Genomic DNA, 12,364 nt, shown 5'->3' on the forward strand with positions numbered 1-12,364 from the left:
TATCGACATAACAACCGATCGGCTCTGAAGCGAAAAGAATGAATGGTGGGTGCATCCACTTCCCTGTTATACCCGCGCTGCAGGGCGGGGCGTGGATTGCACACCTGCCAAAGCTCATTTGGCTTGATTTGTATACTATATCGAAGACATCTGGCTCCCTGGCGTGATCCCAACAGACTAAGTCGAACGTTACCCGACTGAAAGGGAACTGTATTGCTTTCAGAGAGATGCAGGCCTAAATCTTTAGATTATTCTCCCCACTCTCTCTCTCTCCCAACTGCATTCTTGTTCATCTGTACTGTGCTATCAATTTAAAAATGCCAAATAATAATATTTATACATATAGCAGCAATCCACAATTATAGAACCAAGAACTTAAATGACATCCTTAAAGTTGTATTCTTGTTTTACATCTATTATTATTATTATTTGTTATATTTTCATTTCTAGAGATGAACAATACAAGAAGAATTCTGAGCACTTCCGAGCAAGGTATAGTATTATAGAATATATTATTATTTTCAAGAGACCTTAACAATTGTTTTAAAAAAAAAAAAATCTACAGAAATACAAATTAGTCTTAATCAGTTACAATAAATTAATAAATAAAGATATACATACTCACCAGTCATGTAATTAGGTACACCTTGCTAGTACCAGGTTGGACCCATTTTGCCTTCAGTATTATGCCTTAATTTTAACAAGGTACTGGAAACATTTCTTGCCACATGTCAGAGCTGTCACAGTCATCGGCTGCTCTTACTAGTGTATATAAGAACTGTATTGCTTTCAGCGAGATGCAGTCCTAAATCTTTAGATTATTCTCCCCACTCTCTCTCCCAACTGCATTCTTGTTCATCTGTACTGTGCTATCAATTTAAAAATGCCAAATAATAATATTTATACATACAGCTGCAATCCATAATTATAGAGCCAAGCACTTAAATGACATCCTTAAAGTTGTATTCTTGTTTTACATGTATTATTATATAACTGTATACATTTGTATTCTTTTAATACAGAGAAAATCAATACAAAGAGGAGCTGAAACAAACAAGGTAATATAAACTGAAGTAATTTACAACATTACTAAAAGTGTGTTATAATCATATGTGTTATGTGTTGTATACATATTTGTGCACCAAGTAATGAATAAATGATTTAAACTCGTAGACCTGGATACTACTTATAAAAGTGCATATAAATCATCTTCACAACCTGTTTTTCTGCAAATTCAAAAATAAGTTTTCTCAGTTAAAATCACAAAATAATTTATTTTTTATTTGGTGTATTATTATATGTTATATTTTAATTTCTAGAGATGAACTTGAACAATACAAGAAGAATTCTGAGCTCTTCCGAGCAAGGTATAGTATTATAGAATATATTATTATTTTCAAGAGACCTTAACATTAGTTTTATAATTTCAAAACTCTACAGAAATGCAAATTAGTCTTAATCAATTACAATAAATTAATAAATAACGATATACATACTCACCAGTCATGTAATTAGGTACACTTTGCTAGTACCAGGTTGGACCCCTTTTGCCTTCAGTATTATGCCTTAATTTTAACAAGGTACTGGAAACATTTCTTGCCACATGTCAGAGCTGTCACAGTCATCGATTACACTTACTAGTGTATAGCATGTGCCGGTATCAAATTTTCATGCTGCGATTAATTGATTGAGCTTTTATCACGGTATACGGTATTATCACGATATTTTAATTGCTCAAGAGAAACGGATGGATTGGGGGTGATGTAGAAAAACAAACAACTTGCATCACAATAGGTGTAATTGTGATTGTCAAAACATTTGGTAACTAAACAGAATTTTACACAATTTTCACGATTTCAATTCGATTCTTGGGATTTGATTCCAATCTTGATTCAATATTGACTCTTTGGATAAATATTAGGTAGGCTACAGTAGATAGCCTACATGTTAATTTTTCTCAAGAAATAATAAATCTCACATAATGCTGTAAACATACAGAGAGCCCTGTCAGCTGGTATTATTAAAGGTTAAAAATTAACAAATTAAATTAAATATAATTTGGTTTCCATTATAATAACAATTATGACACAAGTAAAAATATAATACACATGTAATATAGTGCACATATTTAGCAAAATACTCCTATTTTTTTCTAGTCAACTAACGTGTTGGTCATTGAATGGCTTTCCTGAGGTAAATGTAACGTTCTGTGAAATAATTGTTCACCTGCAGTTTTATTGACCTCTTTCCGTGGTTGAAAAACACTGATTGATCGATATTATGTATGAGGCATAAATACATTTCGGTAAGATGTACTGTATCTTTAAATAAAAAGTAACAGATGATCGGTTTACTTGAACTGAAGCGCTACAGCGATCGGTCACGTCACATTTACACGCACCAAAACGGTATTTATTGCCTGAATTTCGTAATAAAATGGATAGAACCTGAGAGCTGAGATTTTTTATTATATCAAAAGTAACCTGCTCTGTCTAGTCTGTCGGGTGTCAGTGTCCTCTTTGCTCCATGATTTAGGTAACCCTAACCCTAAAGGTACGTAGCAAGCCGACATGAGTGTGCTTGACTCAAGGGTGCCCTCTATTTGAAGAGAGCACCTGAGAAGCTACTGGCTCAACACGTAAGCAGCTCTACAAACATCTGCCAGCGAGGCACCCTGCGCCAGCGCCCAGGAAGCAGCAACACTCCGGGTGGAGTGGGCATGCAACCCTGGGGGACAAGGTACACCTTGGGTATCGTACGCAGAGATGATGGCATCCACTATCCAGTGGGCCAGCCTTTGCTTAGAGACTGCCTTCCCTTTCTACAGGCCTCCGAAACAGATGAAGAGCTGATCTGAGGTTCTAAAGCTTTGCGTTCTGTCCAGATAAGTCCGTAAGGCACGGACTGGACAGAGAAAAGCTAGGGTTGAGTCTGCCTCCTCCAGCGGCAGCGCTTGCAAGTTCACCACTTGATCTCGAAAGGGAGTAGTAGGAACTTTCGGCACATATCCAGGCCGAGGTCTCAGTGTCACCTGAGGGTCAGCCGGCCTGAATTCCAGACACGATTCGTCTACCGAGAAAGCGTGCAGGTCCCCTACCCTCTTGATAGAAGCCAGTGCAAGCAAGAGAAATGTCTTGAGAGACAGAATTTTTAACTCCACTGTCCGTAGGGGCTCAAAGGGAGGTCTCTGAAGTGCTGTTAACACCAGAGATAGGTCCCAAGAGGGTATGGAAGAGATGCGTGGAGGGTTCAACCTCCTTGCTCCCTTAAATCAAATCAAATCAAATCAAGTATATTTGTATAGCGCTTTTCACAATACAGATTGTATCAAAGCAGCTTCACAGTATTAAATTAAAATAAAATAATACAACAAGGTTTGTTTCTAGTGGAATTTATTGATTGATAGAATAAAATTAAATATCCCCAAAATATCCCCAACTGAGCAAGCCAAAGGCAACAGTGGCAAGGAACCGAAAAAACTCCATCAAGTTTCCTAATGGTGTCCTAAAACTCCATCAGGTGACCTAATGGAGAAAAAAAAAACCTTGGGAGAACCCAGGCTCAGTCGGGGGCCAGTTCTCCTCTGGCATTTATGAACTAGAGGCCGGATTGTAGTTTGAACTGTAAGATTAACAATATTATATGAATGCCTGGCTGATGAGATGCGTCTTTAATCTAGTTTTTAACTGGGAGGGCAACGAACAGTATCAGGAAGACTATTCCAGAGTTTCGGAGCCAAATGTGAAAATGCTCTCCCTCCTTTGGTTGATCTGGATATCCTAGGTATGACCAAAAGCCTCGAATTTATTGATCTTAAAGAGCGCGATGGATTATAGGGCGATAGAAGATCCGTTAAATAGACTGGAGCTAAGCCGTTTAGGGCTTTATAAGTCAGTAGCAATACCTTATAATTAATACGGAACTTTATAGGTAGCCAATGTAGTGATGATAAAATCGGTGTTAAATGATCATATTTTCTTGATCTAGTAAGAACTCTAGCAGCGGCATTTTGGACTAACTGTAGCTTGTTTATTGAGGATGCAGGACAACCGGCTAATAAAGCATTACAGTAATCTAGTCTCGAGGTCATGAATGCATGAACTAACTTTTCTGCATCAGAAACTGATAGCATGTTACGTAGCTTAGCAATGTTTCTAAGGTGGAAAAAGGCTGTTTTTGTAACATACGAAATATGATTTTCAAAAGACAGGTTACAATCGAGTATAACACCCAGGTCTTTTACTGTAGAGGATAAAGTAACAGGACATCCTACGATGTTAAAGTTGTATTGTGAGAGGTTCTGTGGGCGGTTTTTTGAACCGATAAGTATTACCTCTGTCTTGTCTGGATTTAATAAAAGAAAATTACGCGTCATCCAATCTTTTATATCTTTAACACACTGTCAATTTAGATAATTTAGCGTTTTCATCCGGCTGTGATGAAATATATATTTGAGTGTCATCAGCATAACAATGGAAACTAATTCCATGTTTCTTTATAATATTTCCAAGTGGCATCATATATATTGAGAATAATAGAGGGCCCAACACAGATCCCTGCGGCACTCCAGAGTTTACTTAAGTTATGATCGATTTTTCTCCATTTAAATAGACAAAATGGTAGCGGTCAGATAAGAATGATCTAAACCAGCTTAATGCTTGTCCTTGAACACCAGTATAATTTTGTAGTCGATCTAAGAGTATTGTGTGATCTATAGTATCGAACGCAGCACTTAGATCAAGTAAAACTAGTATTGAGATACAGCCTTGTTCAGAAGCTAAAAGTAAATCATTTGTGATTTTAACGAGCGGAGTTTCAGTGCTATGATGCGGCCTGAATCCAGACTGAAACTTTTCATAGATATAATTTTCTTGCAAGAAAGAGCCCAGTTGAGTGGACACAACTTTTTCTAGTATTTTAGACATAAATGGAAGATTTGAAATGGGTCTATAATTTGCTAGATTATTATGATCTAATTGTGGTTTCTTAATGAGAGGTTTTATAATTGATTGAGCTTTTATCACGTTATACCGTATTATCACGATATTTTAATTGCTCAAGAGAAACGGATGGATTGGGGGTGATGTAGAAAAAAAACAACTTGCATCACAATAGGTGTCATTGTGATTATCAAAACATTTGGTAACTAAACAGAATTTTACACAATTTTCACGATTTCAATTCGATTATTAACCAATACATGCTTGCTGAGCAGCGGCGTTTTGAGGCGTCTCAAAGCAAGTAGTACCGCTAACAACTCAAGGCAATTGATATGCCAATGCAGCTGAGGACCTGTCCAGCGTCCTTCTACTGCATACCCGTCGTGCGTGGCCCCCCAACCTGTCTTGGAGGCATCTGTGAACACCACCGCATGCCTGGACGCTTGTATCATGGACACACCGGACCAGAGAAACACAGCATCTGACCAAAGTTGGAAGGTTTTCCGGCAAGTTTGAGAATCGCAACCGGGAACCTGCCGTCTTTCCACGCCCTCCATTGCTCTTTTCCCAGTTGACCTGAAGACCCAATAGACTGATATGTTGGAGCAGCAAGTCTCTGTGTTCACACAACTGTTCCCGCGACTGAGCCAGTATCAGCCAGTCGTCAAGGTAGTTGAGGACACGAACGCCCTGTTCTCTCAAGGGAGAAATGGTCAACTCTGCGAGCTTCGTGAAGACGCGGGGGGACAGAGACAGTCCAAAGGGTAGGACTTTGTACTGATACGCCCGACCCTCGAACGTGAACCTCAGGAATGGCCTGTGTCGCGGCAGGATGGAGATGTGAAAGTACGCGTCCTTCAGGTCCACCGCTGCAAACAAATCTCCTGGACAGACACATCTGTATATGTCCTTGAGTACTATCATCTTGAACGTGAGCTTGTAAAGGGGCCGATTCAAGATGCGTAGGTCCAAGATTGGTCTTAATCCACCTCCTTTCTTTGGCAAAATGAAGTAAGGGCTGTAAAACCCTCGCCAGACCGATCGCGCAGGTTGCCACACTTGTGCTCCGAAGAGCCAAGTCAGTTGCCTTACAGAGCTCACCCATGAGCTGACAGTCTGGCCTACCCTTTTGCACGTCCTGGAATGTTTTAGCCTGAAAAAGCTGTAACAAGGCCAAGGCGTGCATAGAGGCGGCGGCGGCTTGTCCACAGGCTCCATAAGCCGCGTCTGACAAAGCAGACAATGACTCCAGAGCCTGTGAGGGGAAACACAGTTCTCCAGAGCTGGATGTAGCGGCCGCCGGACACAGGTGTGCCAGAACAGACCGCTCCACCGCGCGCCGCACTCAAGGGTAGCGAGGGGGGAGGAGCCATCCTGGTCACTTAAGGCAGTAAAGGGTGCCTTCCATGACAGATTCAGAAGCTCGCGATCACCGCTGCCACACACTGTAACGTCAGCACTGGGAGAGCTTCCAACAGAAGTGCTGACACACACAGGCTTGTTATTAAAGTACACTTTCAGAGATATCGACGTAACAACCGATCGGCTCCGAAGCGAAAAGAATGAATGGTGGGTGCATCCACTTCCCTGTTATACCCGCGCTGCAGGGCGGGGCGTGGATTGCACACCTGCCAAAGCTCATTTGGCTTGATTTGTATACTATATCGAAGACATCTGGCTCCCTGGCGTGATCCCAACAGACTAAGTCGAACGTTACCCAACTGAAAGGGAACTGTATTGCTTTCAGAGAGATGCAGGCCTAAATCTTTAGATTATTCTCCCCACTCTCTCTCTCTCCCAACTGCATTCTTGTTCATCTGTACTGTGCTATCAATTTAAAAATGCCAAGTAATAATATTTATACATATAGCTACAATCCACAATTATAGAACCAAGAACTTAAATGACATCCTTAAAGTTGTATTCTTGTTTTACATCTATTATTATTATTATTTGTTATATTTTCATTTCTAGAGATGAACAATACAAGAAGAATTCTGAGCTCTTCCAAGCAAGGTATAGTATTATAGAATATATTATTATTTTCAAGAGACCTTAACAATTGTTTTACAAAAAAAATCTACAGAAATGCAAATTAGTCTTAATCAGTTACAATAAATTTATAAATAAAGATATACATACTCATCAGTCATGTAATTAGGTACACCTTGCTAGTACCAGGTTGGACCCATTTTGCCTTCAGTATTATGCCTTAATTTTAACAAGGTACTGGAAACATTTCTTGCCACATGTCAGAGCTGTCACAGTCATTGACTGCTCTTACTAGTGTATATAAGAACTGTATTGCTTTCAGCGAGATGCAGGCCTAAATCTTTAGATTATTCTCCCCACTCTCTCTCCCAACTGTATTTGTCACATTCACCACCTTCACCGTCTGTCTTCACTTCACTACACTTCCCAGCATCCCTCGTGTCTTCACACCAGCACTCACTCCAGACCATTCAAGATTATCTGTGTTGCTGTTACTCACCAATTGTCTTCATCTCCGATTCATTCTGCAATTAAACCTTTAAACTTACCATCTTGTCTGTTTCATCTGTAAACCCTGACAGAAGACCAGACCAAAGATGCAGAATCTTTTTGGATTCCAGAGCTAACCTATTGTCCCTATATGACACAGCCCCGTTCATCCGGTTGGTTCCTGCCGAGCCGGCATTCCAGTTCGGATCCAGAACGCAACACTACGATGATTTCTCCAGGCCCCCTTTTCCACTGCTCCCGCCCAGCCCACCCTCATCATCGTTGGATCTGCCCAGCACAAAGCCCTCATCGCTGGATCTGCCCAGCACAAAGCCCTCATCGCTGGTTCTGCCCAGCACAAGGCCTTCATTGCTGATCCTGTCTTCTTCAAAGCCGCCTTCGTCTCAGTTCCTGTCCAGTCCAGTGCCTTCTCATCCTGTTTTGCCAGCTGGGTCGGTGGATCTCCGTTTTTCGCCTCCAACCTCCGTGTCCAGTACTCCGCCTCAGCCCATCTGTTCATCACCATCCCCTTGGCTCCTACCTCCTTCAGTTCCTCCGTGGCCCATCAGTACACCAGTTCCGCCAGGCTCCCTCGTCCCCCCGGATTCACCTTGGTCATTCGTCCACCTTCCCTCACCTCTGGACTTCACTCCTCTGGCTACGCCTCGTCCCTTCGTCCCCCCCCCCAGCTCTGTTGGACTCCTCACTCCCTTCAGTTCCTCCTTGGTCCTCAGTCCCTCTGCCTTCACCGTGCCCTTTTGTGTCCCCGTCTGCACTTCTGTCACCAGAGCCGGCGGTTCCGCCATGTCCAGCTGTATCTTCGGCGTCGCCTGGGCTCGTCGGCTCTCCGGCTCCCCCCGGATCTCCTCTCCCTTCTGCTCCGCCTCCGTCTGTCGTCCCCCTGGAATCTGCAACCCTTCCTCCTCCATGGCTCCTCACTCCGTCAGCTCCACCTTGGTCATCTGCGGCGCGAGGACGCGCCTTCCGGGAGGGGGGAGTAATGTCACATTCACCACCTTCACCATCTGTCTTCACTTCACTACACTTCCCAGCATCCCTCGTGTCTTCACACCTGCACTCACTCTCCCCTGAGTAATCATCATCACCTGTACCTCGTCATCTCACCCCTTTATATTCAGCACTCACCCTTCAGTCATCGTCTGGTCTCGTCAATTCATGACACTCAGACTCCCCGAACACTCAACTGGTTCCTTACCCGAGACGCTATCATCCTTCATCTGTCTGCCTACCTTCTTCATCGATCCTCCGTCATCACCATCTGCAAGAAAGAAAGAAAGAGAGACTTTACCATTCAGCTAAGACCATTCAAGATTATCTGTGTTACTGTTACTCACCTATTGTCTGCATCTCCGTTTCATTCTGCAATTAAACCTTTAAACTTACCATCTTGTCTGTTTCAACTGTAAACCCTGACAGTATTCTTGTTCATCTGTACTGTGCTATCAATTTAAAAATGCCAAATAATAATATTTATACATATAGCTGCAATCCATAATTATAAAGCCAAGCACTTAAATGACATCCTTAAAGTTGTATTCTTGTTTTACATGTATTATTATATAACTGTATACATTTGTATTCTTTTAATACAGAGAAAATCAATACAAAGAGGAGCTGAAACAAACAAGGTAATATAAACTGAAGTATTTTACAACATTACTAAAAGTGTGTTTATAATCATATGTGTTATGTTTTGTATACATATTTGTGCACCAAGTAATGAATAAATGCTTTAAACTCATAGTTCAGTGTATTGTAGACCTGGATACTACTTATAAAAGTGCATATAAATCATATTCACAACATGTTTTTCTGCAAATACAAAAATAACAGTTTTCTCAGTTAAAATCACAAAATAATTTATTTTTATTTGGTGTATTATTATTTGTTATATTTCCATTTTCTAGAAATGATCTTGAACAAAACAAGAAGAATTTTGAGCACTTCCAAGCAAGGTATAGTATTATAAATATATTATTATTTTCAAGAGACTTCAGCAATTGTTTTACAATGAAAAAAAACAATCTACAGAAATGCAAATTAGTCTTAATCAGTTACAATAAATGAATAACGACATACATACTCACCAGTCATGTAATTAGGTACACCTTGCTAGTACCAGGTTGGAGCCCCTTTTGCCTTCAGTATTATGCCTTAATTCTTCATGATATATATTTAACAAGGTACTGGAAACATTTCTTGCCACATGTCAGAGCTGTCACAGTCATCGACTGCTCTTACTAGTGTATATAAGAACTGTATTGCTTTCAGCGAGATGCAGTCCTAAATCTTTAGATTATTCTCCCCACTCTCTCTCCCAACTGCATTATTGTTCATCTGTACTGTGCTATCAATTTAAAAAGGCCAAATAATAATATTTATACATATAGCTGCAATCCATAATTATAGAACCAAGCACTTAAATGACATCCTTAAAGTTGTATTCTCGTTTTACATCTATTATTATACATTTTGTATTCTTTTAATACAGAGAAATTCAATACAAAGAGGAGCTGAAACAAACAAGGTAATATAAACTGAAGTAATTTACAACATTACTAAAAGTGTGTTATAATCATATGTGTTATGTGTTGTATACATATTTGTGCACCAAGTAATGAATAAATGATTTAAACTCATAGTTCAGTGTATTGTAGACCTGGATACTACTTATAAAAGTGCATATAAATCATCTTCACAACCTGTTTTTCTGCAAATACAAAAATAACAGTTTTCTCAGTTAAAATCACAAAATAATTTATTTTTTATTTGGTGTATTATTATATGTTATATTTTAATTTCTAGAGATGAACTTGAACAATACAAGAAGAATTCTGAGCTCTTCCGAGCAAGGTATAGTATTATAGAATATATTATTATTTTCAAGAGACCTTAACATTAGTTTTATAATTTCAAAACTCTACAGAAATGCAAATTAGTCTTAATCAATTACAATAAATTAATAAATAACGATATACATACTCACCAGTCATGTAATTAGGTACACTTTGCTAGTACCAGGTTGGACCCCTTTTGCCTTCAGTATTATGCCTTAATTTTAACAAGGTACTGGAAACATTTCTTGCCACATGTCAGAGCTGTCACAGTCATCGATTACACTTACTAGTGTATAGCATGTGCCGGTATCAAATTTTCATGCTGCGATTAATTGATTGAGCTTTTATCACGGTATACGGTATTATCACGATATTTTAATTGCTCAAGAGAAACGGATGGATTGGGGGTGATGTAGAAAAACAAACAACTTGCATCACAATAGGTGTAATTGTGATTGTCAAAACATTTGGTAACTAAACAGAATTTTACACAATTTTCACGATTTCAATTCGATTCTTGGGATTTGATTCCAATCTTGATTCAATATTGACTCTTTGGATAAATATTAGGTAGGCTACAGTAGATAGCCTACATGTTAATTTTTCTCAAGAAATAATAAATCTCACATAATGCTGTAAACATACAGAGAGCCCTGTCAGCTGGTATTATTAAAGGTTAAAAATTAACAAATTAAATTAAATATAATTTAGTTTTCATTATAATAACAATTATGACACAAGTAAAAATATAATAGAAATGTAATATAGTGCACATATTTAGCAAAATACTCCTATTTTTTTCTAGTCAACTAACGTGTTGGTCATTGAATGGCTTTCCTGAGGTAAATGTAACGTTCTGTGAAATAATTGTTCACCTGCAGTTTTATTGACCTCTTTCCGAGGTCTGGACAGGCTTTTTTTTATTTCACCTGTCCAGCGTCCTGCTACTGCATACCCGTCGTGCGTGGCCCCCCAACCTGTCTTGGAGGCATCTGTGAACACCACCGCATGCCTGGACGCTTGTATCATGGACACACCGGACCGGAGAAACACAGCATCTGACCAAAGTTGGAAGGTTTTCCGGCAAGTTTGAGAATCGCAACCGGGAACCTGCCGTCTTTCCACGCCCTCCATGGGACCCGGCCAAGAAGCCAATGCTGAAGTGGTCTCATATGTAACAACCCCAGCGGCGTGACTGCCGCAGCGGAAGCCATATACCCCAGGAGCCTCTGAAAGTATTTCAGTGGAACCACCTTCCTGCTCTTGAATGTATCCAAGCAGTTCAGAATCGACTGGGCACGATCCTCCGTTAGACATGCGTCTGTTTGACCGAGTCCAACTCCATACAGAGAAAAGAGATACTCTACCCGGGGGTGAGCTTGCTCTTTTCCCAGTTGACCTGAAGACCCAATAGACTGATATGTTGGAGCAGCAAGTCTCTGTGTTCACACAACTGTTCCCGCGACTGAGCCAGTATCAGCCAGTCGTCAAGGTAGTTGAGGACACGAACGCCCTGTTCTCTCAAGGGAGAAATGGCCAACTCTGCGAGCTTCGTAAAGACGCGGGGGGACAGAGACCGTCCAAAGGCTATGACTTTGTACTGATACGCCCGACCCTCGAACGTGAACCTCAGGAATGGCCTGTGTCGCGGCAGGAAGGAGATGTGAAAGTACGCGTCCTTCAGGTCTACCGCTGCAAACAAATCTCCTGGACAGACACATCTGTATATGTCCTTGAGTACTATCATCTTGAACGTGAGCTTGTAAAGGGCCCGATTCAAGATGCGTAGGTCCAAGATTGGTCTTAATCCGCCTCCTTTCTTTGGCACAATGAAGTAAGGGATGTAAATCCCTCACTTTATGTCGGCTACAGAAACCGGTTTTATTGCATCCTTTGCCAGTAGGACAGCAATGTCCGCACGCAAGATTGGGGCAGATCTGCTCTTCACAACCGTGGAGCGAACGCCAGCAAATCTGGGTGGGTGCCGGTGGAACTGAATCATATAGCCACGTGCAATGGTGCTCAGGAGCCAGCTGGACGGTCTGCAGAGGTCTTTCCAGGCTTGCAGAAACCGTACCAGGGGGG

The 12,364-nt window shown here is 40.7% G+C and overlaps 1 protein-coding gene across 1 annotated transcript in view; it reads left to right on the forward strand.

Moving 5' to 3' along the window:
• LOC311295562 (uncharacterized protein) overlaps nucleotides 1-12,364 on the forward strand; it is a 157,560-nt gene that overhangs the window by 84,792 nt on the left and 60,404 nt on the right. The window contains exons 26-33 of the mRNA XM_084417035.1: nucleotides 451-492; nucleotides 1,023-1,058; nucleotides 1,320-1,367; nucleotides 6,915-6,956; nucleotides 9,035-9,070; nucleotides 9,350-9,397; nucleotides 9,934-9,969; nucleotides 10,248-10,295. Of these exons, the coding sequence (XP_084273161.1) occupies nucleotides 451-492; nucleotides 1,023-1,058; nucleotides 1,320-1,367; nucleotides 6,915-6,956; nucleotides 9,035-9,070; nucleotides 9,350-9,397; nucleotides 9,934-9,969; nucleotides 10,248-10,295 (336 nt within the window). The remainder of the gene's footprint in view (nucleotides 1-450; nucleotides 493-1,022; nucleotides 1,059-1,319; nucleotides 1,368-6,914; nucleotides 6,957-9,034; nucleotides 9,071-9,349; nucleotides 9,398-9,933; nucleotides 9,970-10,247; nucleotides 10,296-12,364) is intronic.

Source organism: Rutilus rutilus (assembly GCF_951802725.1).
Source record: "Rutilus rutilus genome assembly, chromosome: 8".
Lineage (NCBI taxonomy): Eukaryota > Metazoa > Chordata > Actinopteri > Cypriniformes > Leuciscidae > Rutilus > Rutilus rutilus.